The sequence below is a fragment of the Phalangium opilio genome, unplaced genomic scaffold (genome assembly GCF_054372755.1).
Source record: "Phalangium opilio isolate 3A_F unplaced genomic scaffold, DU_Popi_V2 ptg000070l_1, whole genome shotgun sequence".
Classification (NCBI taxonomy): Eukaryota; Metazoa; Arthropoda; class Arachnida; order Opiliones; family Phalangiidae; genus Phalangium; species Phalangium opilio.
In genome coordinates, this window is record NW_028324182.1 from 4,628,577 (window position 1) to 4,653,034 (window position 24,458).

General features: G+C 35.1%; 4 protein-coding genes and 1 long non-coding RNA gene across 10 annotated transcripts; 3 read left to right on the forward strand and 2 right to left on the reverse strand.

Annotated features, from left to right (window-relative positions):
- The first annotated feature begins 130 nt into the window (after nucleotides 1–130).
- GatA (glutamyl-tRNA(Gln) amidotransferase subunit A, mitochondrial) lies at nucleotides 131–2,760 on the forward strand. Its single transcript, XM_089842636.1, has 8 exons — nucleotides 131–268; nucleotides 332–684; nucleotides 757–903; nucleotides 971–1,146; nucleotides 1,726–1,838; nucleotides 1,896–2,206; nucleotides 2,272–2,477; nucleotides 2,546–2,760. The coding sequence occupies exons 1-8, from the start codon at nucleotides 131–133 to the stop codon at nucleotides 2,692–2,694; spliced, it is 1,593 nt and encodes a 530-aa protein (XP_089698762.1). The 3' UTR covers nucleotides 2,695–2,760.
- Nucleotides 971–19,859, reverse strand: Chmp1 (charged multivesicular body protein 1). 5 transcript variants are annotated; one of them, XM_089842663.1, is made up of 5 exons: nucleotides 19,736–19,859; nucleotides 19,377–19,401; nucleotides 18,987–19,300; nucleotides 18,346–18,573; nucleotides 971–1,137 (listed from the first exon to the last, which is right to left on the reverse strand). In XM_089842663.1, exons 2-5 carry the CDS (start codon nucleotides 19,396–19,398, stop codon nucleotides 1,114–1,116), a joined length of 588 nt encoding a protein of 195 aa, XP_089698789.1. In that variant the 5' UTR covers nucleotides 19,399–19,401; nucleotides 19,736–19,859; the 3' UTR covers nucleotides 971–1,113. The 5 variants fall into 5 exon arrangements, with proteins under 5 accessions (XP_089698789.1, XP_089698785.1, XP_089698786.1 ...); XM_089842659.1 differs by lacking the exon at nucleotides 971–1,137 and adding an exon at nucleotides 16,959–17,225; XM_089842660.1 differs by lacking the exon at nucleotides 971–1,137 and adding an exon at nucleotides 16,959–17,225 and having other exon boundaries at nucleotides 19,377–19,448; nucleotides 19,736–19,847.
- Nucleotides 4,356–14,859, forward strand: LOC149661208 (uncharacterized). Of its 2 annotated transcripts, XR_016368804.1 has the most exons (4): nucleotides 4,356–5,323; nucleotides 8,362–8,958; nucleotides 13,152–13,309; nucleotides 14,392–14,859. XR_016368804.1 is itself a non-coding variant. In XM_089842654.1 (3 exons), the coding sequence occupies exons 1-3, from the start codon at nucleotides 5,195–5,197 to the stop codon at nucleotides 13,257–13,259; spliced, it is 834 nt and encodes a 277-aa protein (XP_089698780.1). In that variant the 5' UTR covers nucleotides 4,356–5,194; the 3' UTR covers nucleotides 13,260–13,403. The 2 variants fall into 2 exon arrangements, 1 of the variants encoding a protein (XP_089698780.1); XM_089842654.1 differs by lacking the exon at nucleotides 14,392–14,859 and having other exon boundaries at nucleotides 13,152–13,403.
- A 47-nt stretch (nucleotides 19,860–19,906) lies between the features above and the next one.
- On the forward strand, nucleotides 19,907–22,450 carry LOC149661209 (CAAX prenyl protease 1 homolog). The gene is made up of 8 exons (XM_089842643.1): nucleotides 19,907–20,130; nucleotides 20,229–20,375; nucleotides 20,450–20,536; nucleotides 21,002–21,118; nucleotides 21,195–21,347; nucleotides 21,416–21,841; nucleotides 21,905–22,048; nucleotides 22,111–22,450. The coding sequence occupies exons 1-8, from the start codon at nucleotides 20,011–20,013 to the stop codon at nucleotides 22,327–22,329; spliced, it is 1,413 nt and encodes a 470-aa protein (XP_089698769.1). The 5' UTR covers nucleotides 19,907–20,010; the 3' UTR covers nucleotides 22,330–22,450.
- On the reverse strand, nucleotides 21,893–22,619 carry LOC149661210 (uncharacterized). The gene is made up of 2 exons (XR_016368812.1): nucleotides 22,503–22,619; nucleotides 21,893–22,423 (listed from the first exon to the last, which is right to left on the reverse strand). It is a non-coding gene; the product is annotated as an uncharacterized LOC149661210 (long non-coding RNA).
- Nucleotides 22,620–24,458: the final 1,839 nt, after the last annotated feature.

A 24,458-nucleotide genomic window follows, 5' to 3' on the forward strand; every position in this document is an offset into this window, starting at 1 on the left:
GTTTGAAAGAGTTCAAAATATTCTAGTAATATTCTTATTTAAAATTTAATGATTATTTTTCACTAAATTTAAAATTACCGGCTTTTCAATAGCGTTGATCGGAAAAACCCTTACGCGACTCCAAACCGAAATGACATTCGTTGGAAAAAATAAGGTCAATGACGCCAGTTGCCATAGCAACGACCTGTATGTCCGTCCCACTATTTTGAAGTTCCCAAAAGCATGTGGTGAAAGTGAAACTAATTTCAAAATGTGGTCAATCGCGGAGGTAAGATTATTTTTAAAGTTTTAATATCGTTTTCTTTAAAAATATAATCTTTTAACATTTTAGGCATCAAATAAATTATCCAAAGGCATAATTTCTTCCACAGAAATTTTTGATATTTGCATGAAACAATTAGTAAAGACCAAATATTTGAATGCTTACATCACAGTATGTGAAGATTTAGGAAGAAAACAAGCTTTAAATTCGGATAAACGACGCTCTAAAACAAAATTAGGGGTGTTAGATGGCATACCTATTGCAGTGAAGGATAATTTCTGCACTAAAGATGTGAAAACAACTTGCGCTTCCAAAATGCTTGAAAATTACATCCCTCCATATTCCGCTACAGTTGTTGAGAGGTTAATTCAAGCTGGTGCCGTCTTAGTTGGTAAAACTAACATGGATGAATTTGCAATGGGGTAGGATATGATTCCCAGAGTCTAAACTAACCCATAATTAATTTAAATTTTAATTATTTTCAACCTTTATAGCTCAAGCACTATTAATTCCATAATAGGCCCTTCAAGAAATCCTTGGAATTGTGGAAATTCAACTGATAATAAGACTAATAATTGGAGTATTGCTGGTGGAAGTTCCGGAGGTAGTGCTGTAGCAGTAGCCTCAAGATCCTGTTTTGGGTTAATTGTTATTAGAGATATTTTAATTTTATCCTATAATAAAATAATAATTTTAGATGTTTAACAGTGCTTTAAGTTCCGATACCGGAGGTTCAACTAGAAATCCAGCAGCGCATTGTGGAATTGTTGGATTAAAACCTAGCTATGGATTACTATCTCGAAATGGACTTATACCTCTTACTAATTCCTTAGATGCACCAGGAATTATGGCTAAAACTGTAGACGATGTCGTATCTATATTAAGTAAAAAAAATTACAATAAATAAATTAAGACATAAGAAAATAATATATAGCTCCCTATAAGTATGAAACTCTCCATTTAAGCCATGTAAACAGCGTTTTCTTCCATTGAAATTTGTAAAACGTTTCTAATGCCACTTATTAAGAGTTTTTGGCGTTAAAAAGATGAAATATTTGTTTAGAAAATTTTCAAATTTTATATTGTAATTAAATAGTTAAAGGTCTAGAAGTTTTAATTATGATAATTATAACAGATTAAGTACATGTCAAAATTATCATAATAAATTAATAGATGGCGCCAGATTTTGACAAACGAGGCCAGCGCCTACACTGGTACAAGGTAAGGAGCATACCCGACCCATCGTGCCTTTCGCGGACACCTTAGGTGGCGGCGACGGCTTCGCCCCCCTTTTACTCGTAGTACCAAAACTTCTCCCACGGGGGCGTAAAAGCGTAAGCGCGCCAAATTTGGGAGCAAATGCTGTAGTATGAAAATGTACTACGTTTCATACTTATAGGGAGCTATATAATATTTTCTTATGATAAAGAATAAAATGTAAAATTAATGTTTCTTCTAAATAGACACAGTTGCGGGACCAGATACCAGAGATTCTACTTGTTTAACAGAGAAATTTACTCCCATTTCAATCCAAAATGAACCCTCTGTTAAGGGATTAAGAATTGGAATCCCTAAAGTAATTATTAGAGAATTATTTGCACTAGCAAAGCCTAAAGTCTCTTAATTGCTTTAGGAATTTAATACATCCGATACATCGGAAGAAATTACAAAGTTATGGAATAAAGTTGCTGATATGTTTGAAAAATCCGGGGCTGAAGTTAAACCAGTATCATTACCCCATTCCAAATACTGCGTTTCGTGTTATTCCGTCATTAATTGTTGCGAAGTTGCCTCAAATTTTGCAAAATACGATGGAATTGAATTTGGGCACAGATCTAACATTCATTCATCAACGGAAGATTTGTTTGCTAAAACGCGTCACGAGGGTTTTAGCGATATTGTTAGGGGAAGAATCTTAACCGGGAATTATTTTCTACTTAAAAAGTATCGATTTTAAATGATTAGGCCTAAATTAGGCTTAAGAAACTAAAAGTTTTGTTTGTTTTTAGTAATTATGAAAGGTACTTTATTCAAGCCCTAAAATTACGTCGGCTTATAAGTCAGGATTTTCAACGCGTGTTTAGAGGAGGTATTGACGTATTATTGACGCCAGTCACGTTAAGAGACGCGCCGTCTTACGCGGAATGGATTAAACAAGAAAATCGCGAACAATCCTCTTTGGAAGATGCCTTTACTGGTCCCGTTAACATGGCTGGTAAGATTTTTCTAATCTTAATTCATTTTTTGAAGAACTTGTAAGGATTCGTATTATTTTTAACTTAGGTATTCCCGCAGTCTCCGTTCCTTGTCAATTATCTCAAAAGGGTTTGCCTCTTAGTCTTCAACTTATAGGTCAATATCTCCGTGAAGAAAAGCTATTATCAACTGCTAAATGGCTAGAAATTAATGTCAATTTTAAACATTGGAGTTAATGTAATTTATAGATTTGTATTTCGACTGTAATAAACGATAAATAAATAAATTTTAAATTAATATAATTGTTTTTTTTTTTTTTTGACCTAATAAAAATATTTAAATTTGGCGGGAAGAAATATTCATATTTCAGTTGACACCTGGCGCCATCTTTGAGATTAAAATTAAACTACAACATCCCGCCAAATTTAAATATAGAAACTACGGCACATTGCCGCCATCTTTTAAAATGAAACCGAAACATATTGTTCAGAAAGTTTGTACCGCCATCTATGAGATTAAAATTAAACTACAACATCCCGCCAAATTTAAATATAGAAACTACGGCGCATTGCCGCCATCTTTTAAAATGAAACCGAAACATATTGTTCAGAAAGTTTGTACCGCCATCTTTGAGATTAAAATTAAACTACAACATCCCGCCAAATTTAAATGTAGAAACTACAGCGCATTGCCGCCATCTTTTAAAATGACGCCGAAACATATTGTTTAGAAACTTTGTACAATTTCATTTCTTTACACACGCAACGCGAAAAATCTGGTTATTGAAGGGAAAACTTGAAAACTCGGCGCTAATCATTAAACATTTATGAACAGTACCGAATTTGCCCTAAGCGTAAAATATTAAGCCTCGGGGTGTAAATACTTGACATAGCTCACATACAATGAGTGATATATCCTCTTCCCATAATTAATAATGAAATATTTATACCCCTGAAAACATAAGGAGGGAGGGGACGAGCGAATCTGAAGGAATGTAATTACCAGTTTTTATCTTGAATGAAAAAAATGTTTTATAAAATTCCTTAATTTTCACGTTCAATTTTAATGACATCTCTAATGAGGGGAGAAAAAAAATGATAACTCCTTTTCACTTTCATTAAAATTATGTATCCCTAATGACCGAAGAGTCTAGTGACTCTTAATAGACTGAAAATAGACCTATAGTGGTGGAAAACCACCGTCCGTCCGTATTGGGCTTCCTTCTCATTTTTAAACCGGTTTACACCTTTCTCATCGAGACAGAATGGTCTCGTCTCTTTCGAGTCTCAGACTCTCTATATGGACGTTTTCGGATCTCCACACCTTGTTTTTCTAAGATTTAATCTAAGCAATTGCAAAGCATGGCGTTAAAAAGAAATATAAATTCTACACCCAGCAGGTACGAACAAATACGAAAAGAATGGCCCACGATTTATATCGAAATCCTACGCTCTTTACCGAGCTAGAGTTTGATGGCCTTTCGAGCGGCGTCGAGTCGGACACCATGAATTTGGCCTGGAGACCGTTTCGACCCAACGCGGCCGATATCCCAAACTATCTCTCTACACCACACAGAGGGAAAAAGGGGTCAAACTCCTATAAACCGCCTTCGCTTTTACCCCTTTAACAGCTTTTTACGTTTTGATATATTAGGAAAATCAATTTTATACATGAATCGGAGACTGATTTCGGGATAATTTCGGGATAGTTAATAGCATTAATTTATCTAATTGCATGGTTGCGATTGATTGATTGACCAGATTTCATTCTACGTTTTGCGATTGAAAAAAAAGGGGTATTTGATCGTTTCATAAAATAATCCGAATTTATTAAATTGTACAGAAATATAAAAATAGAAATTGCGGTTTTTTTACAACTGGAAAGGGTCAGGGTTTGATTATATTGCAACGGTTTAGGCCTACGCAAATTAGTTTTTGAGAAGCTGATTTCAATCAACTCATTAGAATTTCTACAGTATTTAAATTTCTAATTCGCAACACTTTCAAATTAGTTTTTATTCAACGGAAATCGCTTCCCTGGATTTTATATAATTTTTAACGCAATTTATTTATTAAAAAATCCTGAATTTTGTTGAATTTCTTCGTAAAGATAAAGGAGTTTTGCCTTCCTTTTCGGAGTAAGTAACGTAGACACACTTCCCAAAAGCGTCCGTCGGATTAAAACAGGATGAAAGAAGAGAGGGTTAGAGAGGAAGTGAGGGGAAGTAGGCCTATAGTAGCTGTTTTCCATCGTACATAAAAACAGATAAATCCGACATAAACGCTTATTGTAATCCGTTCTCTCCCTCTCACAAACATAGAAGCTTTTTAAAACTCTCTCTCTCGCTCTCGGCTTCAATATAAAGTTTACCTGGAAGCGTAATCCAGGCGTTTCGACTCGACCAATAGAGAGGGGCTTTTTTCCCCCGAAGACTTTCAAACACGGCTGCAGGTGTAACGAGGAGGAGAAGGGGACAGAGAATCAACCAGCCAGAGAGAGAAGAGAGTTTCGGAGAAAGATTCTTTTCCGAACTAACCTTTGAACAAGCGTGAAAGCCCCGCAAAAGCTTCCTCTCCGATCAGCGTTTAAACAATTATAAACAGCTTCCGAAGTTCCGATTTGCTTAGATTAAATTAACCCACCCCCAAAAAGGAAATTAAATTTTCGACAGGCGAAAGTGATCGCCAATTTAGACGTTATTTCTAAATTAAATTTAATATAATTTAAATTTTAAAGATGAAAGTTTCGGTTTTGTTAGTTTTCGCGTTGTTATCCTTACTTTGCGTTTTATCCGAATCGAAATATTTTGAAAAAAGGGACGCCGCTCCTGAAGAAAACGCTCCAGTTTTGTCCGAAGAAAATCAGGTAAAAACCTAATTTTGATTAAAAATTTAATTTAATTGTGTATAAAAACAGTCTGAGTGAAGCGAAATATTAAGTTTGATTTGGTTTTGGTTTGGAGCTTCGGATAGAAAAGTTTTCAAAGTTTGTAAAAATTTAGAAAGAGTTGGTTAAAAATAAAAATAAGTTTGGATGTATAGTTCTACGGACCCATTTCATAGTCTAGACAGACAGACGTTTTGCTTTTTTCTATGCAATATACAGGGTGTTTCTGATAAGTCTGGCATAAATTTAGTGGGACGTTCTTTTGGAAAAAAATTTTGAGTCGAAAATGTAATTTCTATCTCCATTATGCCGTCCGAGTTATGAATTAAGTATTTTAGAGATGACCCCTTAATTAAACTAGAAATTATTGTCTAAACCAGTTTCTTAATTAAAATACTCCAAACATAACTTGAAAACAGTGGCCCGGACGGCAATATGTCACAGATGTTACATTTTAAACTCAAAATCGTGCACCCAAAGAACAACCAATTAATTTATGCAAAAAACAATCGATACTCACCAAAACCGTAGAGTTTAAAGCGATTAACCCGTAGTTGGGCTTCGTACTCCCTGAAACAGAACTTAGGTTAGGGGGAATCCCCAAATTGAAGGACCCCGCCTATATTAGAAACTTCTATCCCCCAAAAATTTCATTATACATAATTTCCATTAAAAATTTACGCTGTGTATATTAATAAAAATAGATAATTATAAAATATACACATCCGTTTACACCTCATTGGTTTTTAAATCTATTTTTACTCTGGGATAAAATAATAATAAGTGCTTGAAACAAAAAAAAAATAAGGAGATAACGCCCTGAAATGATCCAAAATTAGTTGTAGCAGGTACAATAGAACTTCCCTTTCCTTTGTCAATTGATTTTATGGCTAAAACGAGCCTCCAGTCTGACCGTCTCATGTCCAAGAATACAAAAACCCCAATTGGTAGGCGATATAGAAATGCGTCACTTGAAGTAAGGCGTATTACCAAAACATTAGGACGGATTTCAAATCCCCATTGGTATTAATAGAGAAAATCTATTTTGGTAATTGCGAAACGATACAAATCAGTATTCTAAATTGGTACTTTGGTAAATCATAAATTTTAAAATGAAATTCAGCTAGTTATTAGATAGTTTCCACTAAAGTAGCTACAGAAAATTCCATCCCTCTCTCTCAGCTTAAACTTCAGTGCAGTGTTGTCAGGCCCTGTGTGATTCAAGTTGGTTAAGTTCTGATTTAAACTGAACTCCGCAATCTCTTGAGTCTTGACTCATCAACGTTTTGGCAACACTGAGGGTACGGCAAAACCCCTTTTAGCCGAAACTACGTATAGGCAGAAGGGGATAATAGAAGAAGGATGACACTCTGTATCCTCTTAATACAGAGTAATACATGTAACGTCATTCTTCCCAGGCTCACCCATTTTTGTTTGCTTTCCCGCTCATCAAACTTCAGATGGGCATCGCGCGGTAAGGTGAATTCTATAATAGTTTGGTACTAAATCCCCAGCAATCAACTCACGAACCTTGATTGTCTTGACGTGGGACAAAAATCCACGAGCGCGTCTTGCCGAATATTTAAGCGCTAATCGAGTAATGATGAGGGGACTATTTATCGCGTATGTGAATCGGTTTAGTAACCTTGCTCCAAAATCCAAATTTTAAGATGTTTGGAAGAATGACGTTACACTTACCCCGCTTGTGGTACACTTCTCTCGAATAGAAGTATTATATACTTCTGGTATAGGAAAGGTTTTTATTTCGAGTTTTAAATTTTAAACCACCAAAGATTTTAAAATATTCAGAGCTAAAATGAATTTCTCGCTCCATTTATGTTAATAGATTTTTCTTAACAAAAAAAAATTAAATAAGTGTAAAACTATTTATTTTCTGAACTATCAAGTCTGTGTCGGGTATAAAAAAAATTAAATATAAATTTAACGCCGTTCTTAAAAGCTATTATTACCAGATATTTATACAACCAAACCCCTTGTCCGCCGTTCCGGTTTATTTTATTCAAATAAGGCGAGAAAAATTCGAGTATGGTACACGCGGAAACGAGTAAAAACAAACTCGTTTCTATCGAATTTACACCAGAAACAGTCAAAACAGATCTCTCTACAATAAACAATAGGTATTTTTCAGGTTTTTATATACTGCCAAGACATTAATCAAACTGAAATCCTCTCCCGAGATGACTAAGGTGAAGCTAGGTCAGACGGGGGTGGGTTCTATAATGCTGTTGAAGCAAGTTTTTTTTTTAAAAAAGGGTACTCGTTTAAAATTGTATGAAAATTTGAATTATAATGTATGGCATTCGCTTCTATTGTAAGCTATAGATAAGCTTAATTAACTTTATTTAAACAACGGATTAGTCACTAATTAGCATTATTATAATAGCTTCTTAAGCTTCAGCAATTTCAGTATCAGATGAAAAGATTTGAAAAGGGCGTTTTAATATGGGCGATATATGTAGGTTCTTAATTCTTATTTACCCTACCACGCCCTAAGTCAAAACCAAAATTAAACCAAATTCAAGCCAGTATAGCTAAAAAAACCAGGAATAATTCTTTCTTCCCAATTTTATCACTTTTTCATGATATTTAAAATAAATGTATAAACTTATTAAGGTTACTACCATTAGTGATTTACTTTTAATATTGAGATTAACATTTCGGCCGGCGTTCTAAAGCCCATACTTATTTTCAGTTAAAATTAGGTTTAAGAGATAATAATAATAATAATCTTTTTTTGGCGGAGCAAAAGATGAAAAAAAAATGACAAAGAAAAATGAGAATAAGAGGGTTTTCTATTAATCTTTTTCAAACAATTTTCACGAATTTCCATCTCAGTCAAACATTGCGAAAATTCGTTCAACCGTAAAACGAGTTTTTTTCACTGTCTGGAAAATGATTTTTTTTTTTGAAAGCCAGCTATTTTTCCTACAATTTCATTATCGTTTATTTTTATGGGAAATAATTTAAATTTAGGGTTAATTTTCTTTTTCGTTTAGAATGCAACGTCCGAAGTAGTAAACGAAGCTGACACCGCAAATGGGGCTACTACAACAACGACGGATATGTCAGTGGACAACGCTTCCGGTGAAGGAAGTGAAATTACGTCATCGGATAAAAAGGAAGAAGCGGTTGTAGTAGAAGAAGATGGATCGTCTCAATCCGCCGCGCAACCCGTAGAAGTTCCGGCGAATCCAACTGTGGCGGAAGAAGATTCCAAAGACAAGGGAATCGCGGAAGAAGCTTCCAAAGACACGGGAATCGCGGAAGAAGCTTCCAAAGACACGGGAATCGCGGAAGAAGCTTCCAAAGCCACGGAAATCACGGAAGAAGCCTCCAAAGCCACGGGAATCGCGGAAGTTACGGAAGTGACCACGACAGCGACGGATTCCGTTAGTAATAAAGACGCGGTGACGGAAGAAACTTCCGAGAAAAGTTCCGATACCCAAATAACCGTCGAGTCATCTTCGGAAATACATATCGAGGGTAAAAATGACCAAGACATGTCCACGAAAAAAGACGACGATAATACCAAATTGGTGGACCCAACGAACAGTACAAGTACCGAAGACGCAGTCGCTATCTCTGACCCTGTGGTAAGTATTTACGGTCCTCGAGAATATTGGGAATAACTTTTAGGGTATGTCCTAAAGAATATCTTGCTGCGGAATTTGGATTATTATCTATGGGAATACGGGTAAAAATAACATAACCTGTCCTCGACATTTTCTATGATCATCCTTGAGATACCATCATACATATTTCTTTTACAAAAGGATAGAAGTACGTAATATAGGGCAGTGGATATTGAAAAATAAGGTGGGTCAAGCGGATGACCTTTAAAAGATAATGGGGTCCAATATAATACCCAATACTTATCGACTAAGCTCCAAGTCCCATATAATCAATCCGCCCTGCTCTTTATGAAAGATTATTCGGAAACTACGATAGAAAAATTTCAATATAGAAGAACGAAGCAAATAACAATTCAGTTGAAGGGTAAACGCTACACGCTGCAGGTACACACACCAGGTAGACTACGCGCAAAGAGCAACCCCTTTCAAATAGTCTTCACTAAAGTACCGTATTACCACCGTACCTGTATGGCTTTGTAATCACATCATATGAAACTGTATAAAGTCCCTCCCGTTTAGAATGCGCGTAACCAATTGTCGTAAAACCTTCAGTATAGGCTAGGCTTATTTTATAAGTTTTCTTTTATAATCCCTTATGAATTAGAGGCACCTTACATACTTTATTTAGAAACAGGGAGACGCTGAGACCGTCTGGTAGGGACGGCAATTCTCGTAAATACGCGCAATAACAACTTCCGATCGTTATTCGATATTCAATGACGGTTAAACCTATTCTCATCACGAACGTACCATTACTCAATACCTTACGGATGTCGATAACAGTCTATGTTTGTCTTTTCCTTTCTTTTTTAGTTTATAGACCATTACAATAATTACTTGTAGAGAAACGAACGCAAAGGGGAGAGGCCACCCTCTTGGGTAATGTTATTTCCATCGCGACAAAACGGAGTCGCTGCCTCTAGCGGGGCTTCTTGAAGTGAATGAAATAACCCAAGAAGGCGGAGGCCACGCCCCTGCACGTGGTTTTGCTTCTCAACTAGAATTAATGGAATGGTCCGGTAGTCCCTTATAGGGTGAAAGCGAAATAGACCATTTCGATGTGACTAAAGGGAAAGACGCGGGGCAAAACTTGACCTTCCATCTGGCTTTTAGGCGCCTGCGCTGTAGTGTTTTTGTATCAGGAGAGTGCGCAAAGATGGCAATGTATCAACGTACAGATACTAAGGGTTGCCTACCCCCTTTTTATATCGAAAAGGTCCATTAGGTTCTTCTCTAGAACCACCGAGACAAGAGTTACACAGAAGCTATAGGCGTACGTTTTATGTAACTATATCTAGTTAAGCTCCCGGAAGTGAATCAGGCGTAAATAATATTTTTTTTAATAATTGGTTAGCTGAGCGTCTGATCCAAGTGACCTAATACACAAAGTGGTTTAGCTATTTAAGGTCAATCTCTCTCTCAACTGAACTGGTATGGAGATTATAGCTGGGGTATAATACGTTGGCCTGAAATTTCTAAACCAGCCTGCGTAAGTTCTACTTGACGTTCAGTGAAGAACACCTATCAAATTGCCAAGATGACGGTACGGCTGGCTAGTTACGCGTCAGGCCTAACGTGTTTCAATATGATTAAGTGCATATTCAATAATCGTTTTAATCCTCTGACGGATGTCACATTCTAAAAAACGATGTTTTTACAGCTACCCTTTTTATATTATATCAAAATTATCCTTATGGTAGTAACCCATTTCTAGCTCCTATTTTTTTCTTTGGTCCGATCATAAAATGGCCCATTACTATATCCCCCCTTTTTCTTTACTATAATGACTTTGTCGCGAGGGGTACACGCCCTTAAGATGACCAGTTACCATCTTCACAATGTACGATACAATCTGTTCAATGAAGAGATAAGAAAGGAGGTCGTTTCTCTAGTGAAAGAAAAGTGCTGAAACAATCAGAAAGTAACTTTAACTTTGTTCTAAGAGTTAAGCCGGATAATAATTGTCGGGGGTCAAATTTTGATCACCTTTGTCTCTTAAATCTTTAACGCATATTACACGTATCTTTAGTAATGATAACGTTTAAGAGTTGCTTATTTTTGGCTCTCTAAAAGAAAGGTGACCAGGCGTAATCCCCCCGATGGTCGAATAAAGATGATCCTTCAGATTTGTTGGCATTTGGCCCAATTCGTTACATTAAGTACTACAGCATCTACCACCACCACCGTATTAGGGCTAAAAAGCGCGCAGGTACACTGTCCGTATCTTTTTACAAGCTTTTTTTTAACTAAACCTTATCCCCCCCTTTCATAAAAACCAGGGAAATCGTGCCCACGAAACACCTGCTCGGGTTTTTATTTTTTGGATAGTTTCAAGCAAGTGTAGCGTTAGAATCTAGGATCCAATAACACTAAATGCGTAACCCTTTTCCCCATTTTAAGGTCTACTAAAATGTCCATTATAAAAACAACCCCAAACCCGCAACATGTCAAGTTATTTTTTTTTTTTTTCATTCCTGAACAGAAAGCATTTCTAATAGAATTATTGAAATTCTAAACATTATCTGCAGAATATTCTTACTGTTTCTTAGGTACCCCAAAATTTATCTATTCTCTGACTCTTTGAGTTATGGATATTCGATTAAATTGAGTAGAAAATTATGTTACCTTAGTAAAAATACGGAAACTCATATAAGTAGAGACATAAGAATATGTTCCATAAGTTTGTCACTCTCGGGTTACTGAGTGCTTGTCATGAAGTGACGTAGGTCATAGATTCACGTAAAGCGACGCCTGGTGACTGGGGCGCTGTCAAATTGGGGCTTAGTACAGACTAAATAGGACCTAGATGGACTGCAAAATTAACACAGAGTGTAGGACTTCAATTCTCGCTTGTCGTTCTCGAACTAGTTATCTGTAAGTCTCTAACATTACGAAGTATAGGAAGTGTCATACTTATGGAACGGAACATATCACTTATAAACTTATGGTATAGGGATAAAATCGAAGTAGGTCTTAATATCGTGATTTTTCTTTGCATTCTCGTAATTTACAAATCACGAAAATTCAGAAAATGGGGGTTATATTCGTGGTTCGATAAGCCTACTTCATTTTCGATCAAGTTCTCTAACTCTGACAACAAAACTTAGAAGAAAAGGATCGGGTTGATATAACCTTGCGCCTTCGTACTGGATTACCCGCTTTTATTAGAAAATGCGGAGGTAGCCCGTGTGGTGTGTGTAAGAGAGAGAACCAGCTTGTAGAAAAATCGTGACAGTGACGTACAACGCTAGCCTCTCGTAAATCCCGCTTAATTCGCTCGAATGAATTAAATGGAAGCCAACGCCTTTAAGAACAATGCGGGGTAACGCGAACAGCCTCAACTTTTAACCTCTACCCTCGAAAGCGCCCGCTTAAATTTAGCTCGTAATTGTGATAGGGGAAACGCAGTCAGCCAACCAACGTCTCCTAAAACTTAGTTGGTTTACTCGAGCGGAATAAACACTGGTTTATCCCACATTCACTTAACTAAGTTGAATGATTAAGTAGGCCTAACAGATGACTCGGTTCAAGGTTGGAAGCCAATTTACTAAATAAAAAAAAAAAAATTAAAAGTGGGCTTCCGTGGAAAAGGTCTTCGCTATGATAAAATGACTAACTCGAATTTACAAACGTATCTACAACTACTTGTTATGGATTATACGCGCAAACATTTATACTTCTCTCAGGGATATATATAATTTTAGTAGTAGGAATGGAGAACAAAGTAATATGGGCGCGCGTCAAAGTCCCAGACCCCCTTCCACGGGACGGGGGGGGGGGGGTTATGAAAGAAGAGGCGGCTGGGTCATAGCGACAGAGGTAAAAAGGAATAACGTATTTTTCGCCGTCCCCGTCAGCAACGTCATCAAAACGTAGTTTAAGTGAGCCAATAAGATAATTTAAACTTTTCGTTACGTGTTGGAGGGAGGGTCTCTATACTGGGCTATGAGTCGGGATAACTGAAGTAAATAATAACCGTTCTCCATTTCTACTTCTAAAATTACATCTATCCCTGCTTTTCTCAAAGAGCAGTTTACAGCTATTTTGTTAGGTTAAATATCTTTGCTGTAATATGCTCCTAAAATCCCACGAGAACCTAAACATTCCATATAGAGCGTTAATCTGATCTAATTAATATTTTTATTTCGTTTTAGGCGGCCACAAGTACCAAAAAGGACGCAAACAATTTCTCCCCAAGTTTCTTGGTCTCTTTACCACTGATTTGCGTGTCTCTGTACCTGACAACGACTGGAAAACTTTGAATAACAAGATCTAAGGCTTTTAAAAATTTATAGAGACGATATTAAAAAAGGTAATGATAAATGGGGTCTATGACAATTCCCTTTAAGCTACTCACGCGTTCTTACTTTTTTATTTATATTTTGTTTGACGCGGAAGTCAACGTCTCTCTAAATACGAGTAGAACCATAAGTTTATAAGTGATATGCTCCATAAGTATAACAACCTATACTTCGTAATTCTAGAGAGTTACAGTTCGAGAATAGACTAGTGGCGGTAGAGAGGGGGTGTAACTATAGACTGTGTATCCCTCCCTCTGGACGCGATCTTGTAAGAGGGCATACTGTACGCGACCAGTAGGGGGATGACACTGAGCTAAGAGATAGACGGGTATGACTTTTGCATACGTAGTAGTACTGCCATTACTCTATGACAAGCGAGAATTGACTACACCCGGTTTTGCAGTCTATCTTCCGTACTAAGCCTTTGACAGCGCATCACCAGGCGTCGCTTTTCGAGAATATCTATGACCTAAGTCACTTCATAACAAGCCCTCTGCAGTAACCAATGACAAACTTATGGAACATATCTTATGAACTTACGCCGGTAGTACAAACTTGTCAAAGTTGTTTGAGAGAGTTTGCATGTGTTGTGGTCAAAATCGAATTCTCTCTTTGACAGTATTACGTAAACTAATAGTTCTAGGCGAGTAATGAAAAATATGAAAGGTCAAAAACCTTTCCGCGCCACCGTCCGAAAGTAAACGGATCTATATTTTAGTCTGCTTAGTTTATAAAGTTCAACTTTTGGGTATGAGGGGGTGGAAAAGACATAACGCGCCCTGGGATTTCTCAGGGCTTGGTCTCAAAACGTAACGTCAGCTTTTCCCACATGACTAAGGCGATATAAATCTAGTAAAATTATGATTAAAATGAACACTCCCACCCCTGTATGGCTGCTCGAAAGAAAACCCACAATACACCGGCGTCGTGAGACAGAGACCCGCGAAAATTTGTACAGGGGACGCCTACAAAATCCTCCCCAAACATTTAGGGCAAAACATAATAAGTTTTCTTTCTCGGTATCTATTTTTAACTTTTGACCCAGTCTGACCCCATTTCAATTGATTTTCTATTTTCTATTTTCTATTTGCAGAATTCTCATTGGATTTAATTCCAGGTGCCTTAATTTGGATTGATTTAAATTTGGCCTAATAGGGTACTTACAAAAAAAAACTAAAAATTTGGCAGAAATGAAGAACGCGATTTGAACTGAAACTATTAAAGAAATATTTGTAATAAATATATAAGAACCATATTAATATTGCAAATTGACGATTAACGTTGGTTGGAGACTGTTAATTAAAATATGCTTAAAACAAATTAAATCTGGCAGCACTGGCATACTAAAAAAAAAATTATTACACTAAAATTAAATAAGTGTTTCGCGCGCACTGTAATAGTTTAAAAGAAGCAATAATGATAAGAGAGGCGAATGTTTGGAAAAAAAAATTAAATTTCGGTCAAAATTTCTAAATTAAAGGAATAAGATTAATTAATAAAAAATTAATTAATAAAAAATTAATTAATAAGAAATTAATTAATAAGAAATTAATTAATAAGAAATTAATTAATAAGAAATTAATTAATAAAAGATTAATTAATAAGAAATTAATTAATAAAAGATTAATTAATAAGAAATGAATTAATAAGAAATGAATTAATAAGAAATTAATTAATAAGAAATGAATTAATAAAAAATTAATTAATAAAAAATTAATTAATAAAAAATTAATTAATAAAAATTAATTATTAAAAATTAATTATTAAAAATTAATTATTAAAAATTAATTATTAAAAATTAATTAATAAAAAATTAATTAATAAAAAATTAATTAATAAAAAATTAATTAATAAAAAATTAATTAATAAAAAATTAATTAATAAAAAAATTAATTAATAAAAATTAATTTTTAAAAAAATTAATTAATAAAAAAAAACGCTAAACATATCTATGTAGAAACGTTTGATAAAGAGGTGGTGTTTATATATAAAAAATTGAAATTATAAATATATTACATTCGCGATTTTTACCCCCTCGTAATCTAGTCTAAAAAAAAATTATTGTACATTTTAATTATTTTTTGTTTCTTTGTTTTTACATTATGAAAAACAAAGATGGTATTATAATTATAATTATAGTTCTTTTTTGGGTAAAGGTTTAATCACCAAATTAGACGTTAAAAAAAAAATAAAACGTGTCAATTAATAACTTCTTTATAATATTCTAGCAAAAAGTGTAAATCACCTTGTAAATAAATATATAAGCAGTTAATAAAAATTAATTAAGTGTACTTTCCTAGCGCCTCAAATTGAACTGAAATTCCGTGAAATTTCACAGAGATGCTATACTATATATGTGTCAAATTATACATTTGCAGAACATGAAAACAATAGGGAGCTAACAACTGGCCATGGACAAAGCAAAAATGCCAACCAGAGGGGGCTGCGTGACGTCGTGAGGTCGGACTATCTCTTCCCTATGGACAAAGCAATACTGAAGGACGGATGGCAGAGGGAGAAAGTTATAAAATACTTGCTAATTCGCCTTCTAGCGGCAGATAGTAGCAAACCGGATAGTGGGGGGGCCAATGGGGGAATCAACGTTCTAAAGAGGGAAGCAGTAGCGTCTTATTTTTCTAGATGGCGCTAGTTTTTTCCGGCATTTGCCTCAGTATTTTTATGACCCCCCCCCCTCCACTTTGAGGCTGAAAAGGGGGAAGTAAGCTTAACATTGGTTGTTTAGCGTAGAATACGTAGAATACTATTTCCAACCGTTAGGGGGGATGAAAACTACAGTAAAAGATATTAGGGTGTGACGTGTCAGGGTCAGAACTGTTAGCTCCCTATACATACATATAGCGATTTCCACTGACTGCTCCAAAGAGTGCTCTCAGGGTTAGGATGACGTAACTGGCCTCAGCGAGTTTTGGAGAGAATAGTTTCGTCAGTGGAACACGATCGAGAGGTCAGAGCGCGCTCTGAATAATCAAAATTGGCGCCGGAGACGAAATTGTAATAAAGTGTGTATATCTTGACGCAAATGGGCTGAAACCAATTAATAGATTTAACATTCCAATTAATTTACAAAAAAAAATCTATTTTGAGTAATGATCGGCAACGTCTCTGATATAATTATTGGTTTTAGGATGAGGCGTAATATCTTTAAAGTAATGATAAAACCTCGTATTCTTCATCTTCAGAACTTTCAGAAGATGATTCCAGAAATAAATAAGCATAAGCGAGAGCCTGTCTTCTATGAGATACCGCGTGGTTCGCCATTTTAATTTTATTACGTCATACTCGAGCACCGTCGCTCCGTCGAATTTTTCAGAGCACCAAAGAGCAATTCTCGGGCAGTTTTTGGGGTCAGTGGAAAACGCGATTCTGGGCGAGTGTTGCACTCGTGTTCCCAGTGGCGGACGAAAACGCGCCGAGAGTGCACTTAGAGTGCTCTAGTGCAGTCAGTGGAAATCGCTAATACATACAATTTTCCCCAAAAATTACTGATATACAAAATTTAATATTTTGTTTATTAATTATTTATTTATTATAGATTGATTTTATAATAAATAAGTAGGGTTAAAGAAGCATTATAAATATTATAGAGTGTGGTTTCATTATTTTTGTCTTTAGCTTTTTAGAAATCTAGCCACATGATCATTTATTATTGTACAAATAATAAAATTTATTGAAAAATGAAGTATCAAATTTGGTTTCCTCCCCTTTTTATAGCAAAGCTTGGTTTTTTATTTACAAAATTTCTGGAGTTAATTTACTTTTTTTTTCAGAAATTTAAATTTAGGGTGGAATTTATATTTCATCAGTTATTTATATAAAACTATTTTACCAAGTACCGGTTACAATTACACTTACACCACCATCATGTCCTCATTGTCTTAATTTGGCCAATCTGGCAGTCAACTCATCCTAAATATAACATTTTATCTTAAATTTGGGCTTTTAAGGGTTTTATGGATAAAGCAAAAGCTACAGTGCTACACAACTACAGGAAGGTCATTCAGACTCATTCTCAAGCTGGTCTAATTTTGCTACTGTCTAATTTCTATTTAGCAACTAAGATTTATGTTAACTAACTAAAATTAATTAGTTAATTACTGAATTGACCAAGGACCAGGAGGTGACACAAGGGTTTCTATCTATTGGTGCACCACGGAGTGCAGGGAAAGGTTAAGGGTCAAAACACCCCAAATTGCACCACTTTCAACCAACTACTATTGCTTGCCATAATTTACATGCAATATTGCAAATGTTTCCCATTATGAGCAAATTAAATTTTGCTAGTCTATTTTCAATTAAGATTTATGTTAATTAACTAAAAATAATTAGTTAATTGACCAACTGACTAATATCAAGGACCAGGAGGTGATACAAGGGTTTCTTATCTATTGGTGCACCAGGGAGTGAGGGAAAGGTTAAGGGTCAAAACACCCCAAATTGCACCACTTTCAACCAACTACTAATGCTTGCCACAATTTACATGCAATATTGCAAATTTTCCCATTATTAGCAAATTAAATTTTGCTAGTCTATTTTCAATTAAGATTTATGTTAATTAACTAAAAATAATTAGTTAATTGACCAACTGACTAATATCAAGGACCAGGAGGTGATACAAGGGTTTCTATCTATTGGTGCACCACGGAGTGCAGGGAAAGGTTAAGGGTCAAAACACCCCAAATTGCACCACTTTCAACCAACTACTACTATTGCTTGCCACAATTTACATGCAATATTGCAAATTTATCCCATTATGAGCAAATTAAATTTTGCTAGTCTATTTTCAATTAAGATTTATGTTAATTAACTAAAAATAATTAGTTAATTGTCAAACTGACTAATATCAAGGATCAGTATGTGACACATGGGTTTCTTATCTATTGGTGCACCAGGGAGTGAGGGAGGGAAAGGTTAAGGGTCAAAACACCCCAAATTGCACAACTTTCAACCAACTACTACTATTGCTTGCCACAATGTACACGCAATATTGCAAATATTTCCCATTAAAAGCAAATTAAAGTGGTCCTACCTGTTCAGTTGAAGCGGCAGTCATGTTGGTTAATGTGCCAGTTCCTCCAGTTGGTAATTCCATGTTGAGTTCCAATCCAGCTTCATCAGCCACTTGTTGCATAAGGTTGTCAACATCATTTTGAGGAACAGTCACTGTTGTAGTTGAACTCATGGCATTTTCCATGTACGATGATTGTACATCCAAATCCTCAAATTGTTTCTCAAATTTGTCCATCAATGCTGATATCTATGGTGATAGTTACGGGCCCGTATTTAGTTTCATTATTACCTGTGATTTTCCCTGACCTTTTTTGTGATTTTCCCTGACCTTTTTTGTGATTTTCCCTGACCTTTTTTGTGATTTTCCCTGACCTTTTTTGTGATTTTTCCTGACCTTTTTTGTGATTTTCCCTGACCTTTTTTGTGATTTTTCCTGACCTTTTTCTGTGATTTTCCCTGACCTTTTTTGTGATTTTCCCTGACCTTTTTTGTGATTTTCCCTAACCTTTTTTGTGATTTTCCCTAACCTTTTTTGTGATTTTCCCTGACCTTTTTTGTGATTTTCCCTGACCTTTTTTGTGATTTTCCCTGACCTTTTTCTGAGATTTTCCCTGACCTTTTTCTGTGGGGTTTGAGAGATTTGAAATCAAAGCTATGTACCTTTTCAAGATTCATGCTTTTCATGGCAGAATCCATGGCTTTTACAACTCCAGCCATTGATTGAGTAACTTTCTTGGTGGTTACCGCAGTTTGGACTCTACTAGCCACTGCATCTATTCTGGAAGCCATTCTTAGGTAGTTTAAGGCCTGATTTTTTTGCCTGATTGCATTTTCAGCGTGTATTTTAGCTCCTTCCATGTTATTCTTTTGAATAGCCTTTTTGAGTTTTAGTTTCTCAACTTTCTCTTCTTTCTCACATTTTTTGGAATTTCTTTCAAGCTCCTTCGCCGCGAATTTTAAGTTAAACAAATTTTCTGAACAGGTTATGTTAAGGATTCAAAATTCTTTTATTTTTAATAAGATTTCTAATAATTTGAATTAAAAGGATACTCTCCATTGATGACAGAGACATGCACTTTTTTTAAAAAAAAAGATGTAACTGTTAGTTCTCCGTTAAAATCACTGATTTTTAAGGGTTACATAAAATTTTTCAATTAAATAAAGGAAAAACTTGAAATCAAAACATCACACTAACATTGCATGATAATTGTGACGCGATTGTGTGAGTCATAACCAAGGCTTAAATATTACGCAATCAAATCCAAATGAAAGTTGCAACACGTTAAGCCTTGGTCTTGTCTTTAAAATAAATATTCCCATTCATAGAAGCTAATTTTAGCTTAAATTCAAATATTGTTTACCAAATATTGTATTCAACTTGCAATTAATAAGTAGATCGAGTTCCTTACCCTTTCTTTAAAATTTTTAATTAGATAACAAAGAAACTTTAACGATGGGAGGTCCCCCAGTCCAAAACTGCAACCATAGAGATAATAGTATTCTAATGTCTATGACTGCAACTACCGAAAGCAGACGATACTACAACACTTTCCTTTTCTTTTTTTTCAAGCAGTGTCGCCACCTATTAGTGAACTTTTAGCCGGTTGCCAGTTGATGCTGGCTTACGTTACGTTTCATAAGGCGGTTCGTGAAATTTTAAATGATTGTTTAATTAAATAAAATCATGGAAAACCTAACAGAAATAGTTTCAAGTAATTTTCCAACATCGGATAATGTATTCAAGCTTTCATTGGCATTTTTATGGGTAACTTATCTATGGGACGCTTACTTATCATCCAGGCAGGTATGTATATGTAAAATTCAAGAGGGCCGGCACTGCACCAGCTGCCACTTTGAAAAGTCACTTTTAACGGGAAAAATTTTCATATTGTCTGTCCACAGAGAAAGGTTTATAACAGTATTGTACAGGCTCCAGCTGAACTTGCTGGTGTTCTAGACAGTGATACCTTTAATAAAGCGCGTCTTTATAACTTAGAAAAAAGTAGCTTTGGCTTTTGGGCTGGGATATGGAGTCAAGTGGTAACAACAGTATGTGAACTCCGAGGAAAATATTATAATATTAATAATACTGAATTAAACATAAAGTCGCATTTCCTCATTAGGTCATCTTATTTTACCAATTAATACCATTTCTATGGAATTATTGCGGCACCATCATGTCAAAATATGGCTATGATTCAAGCTACGAGGTGTTACTTTTAGTCATAGTACAATGATGGATAAAGAATGCGCGTGAGGAAATTTGTTTTCACGCTATAGGATCGGCAACTCCCTATCTCGAACGACAGCTTATTCTGTATATACTCTGTTACAACATCGGTTGTCATCACGCGCAAAGCTAGGTCTCTATGTAACCTAGCCTTGCGCGTGCTGACAAGAGACAAAAAACTTCAGGATCTTCAGGATTTAAAATAGTTTAAAATATCCTGAAGTTTTTTGTCTCTTGTCAACACGCGCAAGGCTAGATTACATAGAGACCTATTTTTGCGCGTGCTGACAACCGATGTTGTAACAGAGTATATACAGAATAAGCTGTCGTCCGAGATAGGGAGTTGCCGATCCTATAGCGTGAAAACAAATTTTCGCACGCGCATTCTTTATCCATGGTACAATTTCGAAATTGTAGATTAAGACCTTTTATAATAATTTTCCAGATTATTCAAACAGTGCTGTTTGCTTTAATAGGATCGATAATAAGCACTATTATGGATTTTCCATGGTCGCTTTATGGAACGTTCGTAGTTGAACAAAAGCATGGTTTTAATAAACAAGTTAATAATGTTTATTAATTTTAATTGCTCATCTTTCATCTATAATCAAGTTTAAATATGTTATTTTAACCTTTAGACCATAGGATTCTATCTCAAAGACAAATTGAAAAAATTTGTCATTATGCAAGCGATAACGTTGCCAATTTTGGCCTGTACCGTTTATATCATTAAAGCAGGTGGTGATTACTTCTTCATCTATCTATGGGCATTTTGCGTCGTAGTTATGCTGGTAAATCCACTAGAAAGTAGAAAACGACTCAAAAGTCCCTTAATTTCACCTATCACCTATAATTATAGGTTTTAATGACCGTTTACGCTGACTACATCGCTCCGCTCTTTGACAAATTTACTCCATTACCGGATGGAGCTTTAAAAACTGAGATTGAGAAAATGGCCAGCAATATTAGCTTCCCTTTGACCAAGATCTACATTGTCGAAGGATCCAAAAGATCAGCTCACAGCAATGCATATTTCTATGGCTTTTTCAAAAACAAGAGGATCGTTATTTTTGACACGCTGATTAAAGATTACGTACCTGTTAGAACTGAAGCTGAAAAGAAAAAGGAGGAAGAAGAGAAAGCCGCTAAGAAAGAAGAGGAAAAAGAAAAAGATGAGAAGCCCAAAGATACAGGATGTAATGATGATGAAATTTTAGCTGTTTTGGGACATGAAATGGGACATTGGAAACTTAATCATGTCTTGAAGAATATGATTATAGGACAAGTATAGAAGAAATTAATCAATTAATCTAGTTGGATAATTAATATTCTTCGATTGTTTTTTCAGGTCAATTTGTTTGTATGTTTTGCTCTGTTTTCGCTGCTCTATAAGAATAAGGTTGTTTACGAAGCGTTTGGATTTCATAATGAGCAGCCTGTCTTCATTGGTCTTCTTATAATCTTTCAATACATATTTTCACCTTATAACGAGGTAATCCGGTTTAGTTTTAAATTTAATCGCGTTTTAATAATCTTAATTAACTTTCATTGCAGCTTTTATCATTTTTAATGACAATGTTGAGTCGTAGCTTTGAATTTCAAGCTGATTTCTTTGCCAAGTCATTAAACAAAGCCGCTGATCTTCGAAGTGCTTTAATCAAATTGAATAAAGATAATTTAGGTTTTCCCGTTTATGATTGGTTGTACTCCAGTTGGAATCATTCACATCCACCGTTGTTAGAAAGATTGAGAGCTTTAGGAAAAATAGATTAAGTTATTAACTTAATTTAAATAAAATTTGAATTTTATACTTGCTGTATTATCGCACTAATCAAGTTGTTGCTATTCTTGTCAAAATTGCTCATTCCTCAGAATAAAAATTCACAAATTAAAACTGTGTTGATCAATTTTTGTTCATTTATAAAAATGAAAACTTTCAATCATACTTTACTGGGAAACTCCATGAATTTTCTTTGAATTTCTAACACCCACCAAGACTCCCATTTTAGAGTCTCCCCAGGGAGGGGGTAGAGAAAGGAGATACAATAGAGTGCTGTCAGTTGCATAGATGGGCACTATCATATCATTTGATAGTTTTACCACTTGATACGATAGAAAACTAAATCTGCCCCAATCAAAGTATCAATTTTGATAGTTATTTTCGAGAAAAATTTGAATTATAATGATCGATTGAGTTTGATAGCTTAGAAAGTGCACTCGAAGTTGATATGATTCATTGATTCGTTGAAATCTTCTAGAGAAAAATATCGATTCTCAACGTGATCTGGCTACTAACCCCATCTTTTAGAAATCATAAAAAATGATAGGCATTATTCCTTGAGAAATATATTGATTTTTTGAGTGATTTTATTTGGCGACATCTGTTTTCTGATTTGATTTTAAAAAAATTATGAGCTAATCTTTGATAGGCAATTTTGATAGTTATGAAAATTTCTGGAAAGATAAGTCGTTTTTTGAATGATATCGAAGTTTTTAATATATTTTAACGTTAGCAAGTGTAGGTTTATTCTATAAGAAGATTCTGTACTTGGTGGTCGTTATAACTCTCACAAACAAATAAATAAAAATAAAATAAACGATGGTTCAACAGTTCAAACTGTGAAGACGGAGCTTCTTGTATATAGAAGCTCCGTGCTGTCACTGATGTGAACGACTACTCGAGGAGGAAGAACGATTCCACGAAATCATCCAAACGTAGAAGTAGATAAATTAAAGTGTAGATTTTCTGATTTTTATTACCCACAGTTTTTAATTGCAATTTTTGCCTTTAATTATTATTAGTTAACCGTTTATAGTAGATGGTTTAGATTAAATCAAGGGCGAATAATTTTAAAAATTATGAAAAGTAGCTTTTGAACTATAGACAGTTAAAAGTCAAACTTGAGAAATGAGATTATGGAAATTATATGAATATATGAAAATATTAGAAATTCTACAAAATCAGGAAATATCAGGAATCGATTAAACAGAGTAAAATTAGGTAGAGACCAAATCAGTTTGATCGAAAACAATCAAATTTAAAGTCCGAAAATTAAATAATCGATTAATTTAGTCGTCCCTAAAGATTTCAATTTGATTTGATAGGCAAAAAATCTATCTAACAATGAGAGCCAATCTAACATATTGAAGGAAGATTTGATAGTTTCACCATCTATGATTTGTTGAGAGGGAAAAAATCTATCTAACAAATAATGCCCGTCTAAAATATAGCTAGAAGAATTGATAGTTTCGCCAAATATGATAGTTTTGAGAGGAAAAATATCTATCTAACCAGCAGTGTCAGTCTAAAATATAGTCAGAAGAGTTGATAGTTTCGCTATCTATGATAGTTTGAGAGGAAAAATATCGATCTAACCAGCAATGTCAGTCTAAAATATAGTCAGAAGAGTTGATAGTTCCGCCATCTTTGATAGTTTGAGAGGAAAAAAATCTATCTAAGAAGGAGTTCCACTCTAAAATATAGCCAAAAGAATTGATAGTTTCGCCATCTATGATAGTTTGATAGAAAAAAAATCTATCTAAAAAGGAGTGCCCAACTCTGGTCAGTTGTGACGTCAGATCCAAGGTTAAACGTCACGAGTCTGCCTTTAGCAATGGGCGGCCATGACAGTTACCGTTTTTTCTTTATGGGAAAACAGCATGGGTGACGTCACACCGGCGCTTCTGACAGCACTCTATACGGGAAGGTGCCTTTTTCTTCACGCTCTCTCACCTTGAAGGAGAGAGGGATGGAGTGGTAACAACCATACCCATAACGTTCATTTCAGAGGCTCCGCTCTGTACTCTCACCTAGGGCACGGAAATCCTCCCAGCATCCTCAGCGTTTAGATAAGGTCGTACTGTACGGAATTATAAAGGACGCCCCCTCTGTCTTAAAAATA

What these genes read in the sequence shown, in the direction of transcription:
- Chmp1 (XM_089842659.1), bottom strand. Translation starts at nt 19,398, where the DNA reads ATGTCTCTGTCATCAATGGAGA. An exon ending in AAAGCATGAATCTTGAAAAG is followed by an intron (nt 18,574 to 18,986) that starts GTACATAGCTTT and finishes CTATCACCATAG; the next exon opens with ATATCAGCATTGATGGACAA. An exon ending in CTGCCGCTTCAACTGAACAG is followed by an intron (nt 17,226 to 18,345) that starts GTAGGACCACTT and finishes TGTTATATTTAG; the next exon opens with GATGAGTTGACTGCCAGATT.
- GatA (XM_089842636.1), top strand. Translation starts at nt 131, where the DNA reads ATGACATTCGTTGGAAAAAATAAGGTCAATGACGCCAGTTGCCATAGC. An exon ending in AATTATTTTCTACTTAAAAA is followed by an intron (nt 2,207 to 2,271) that starts GTATCGATTTTA and finishes GTTTGTTTTTAG; the next exon opens with TAATTATGAAAGGTACTTTA. An exon ending in TGGTCCCGTTAACATGGCTG is followed by an intron (nt 2,478 to 2,545) that starts GTAAGATTTTTC and finishes TTTTTAACTTAG; the next exon opens with GTATTCCCGCAGTCTCCGTT.
- LOC149661209 (XM_089842643.1), top strand. Translation starts at nt 20,011, where the DNA reads ATGGAAAACCTAACAGAAATAGTTTCAAGTAATTTTCCAACATCGGAT. An exon ending in GGAGTCAAGTGGTAACAACA is followed by an intron (nt 20,376 to 20,449) that starts GTATGTGAACTC and finishes TTTCCTCATTAG; the next exon opens with GTCATCTTATTTTACCAATT. An exon ending in TTTGCGTCGTAGTTATGCTG is followed by an intron (nt 21,348 to 21,415) that starts GTAAATCCACTA and finishes CTATAATTATAG; the next exon opens with GTTTTAATGACCGTTTACGC.
- LOC149661208 (XM_089842654.1), top strand. Translation starts at nt 5,195, where the DNA reads ATGAAAGTTTCGGTTTTGTTAGTTTTCGCGTTGTTATCCTTACTTTGC. An exon ending in TTTTGTCCGAAGAAAATCAG is followed by an intron (nt 5,324 to 8,361) that starts GTAAAAACCTAA and finishes TTTTTCGTTTAG; the next exon opens with AATGCAACGTCCGAAGTAGT. An exon ending in TCGCTATCTCTGACCCTGTG is followed by an intron (nt 8,959 to 13,151) that starts GTAAGTATTTAC and finishes ATTTCGTTTTAG; the next exon opens with GCGGCCACAAGTACCAAAAA.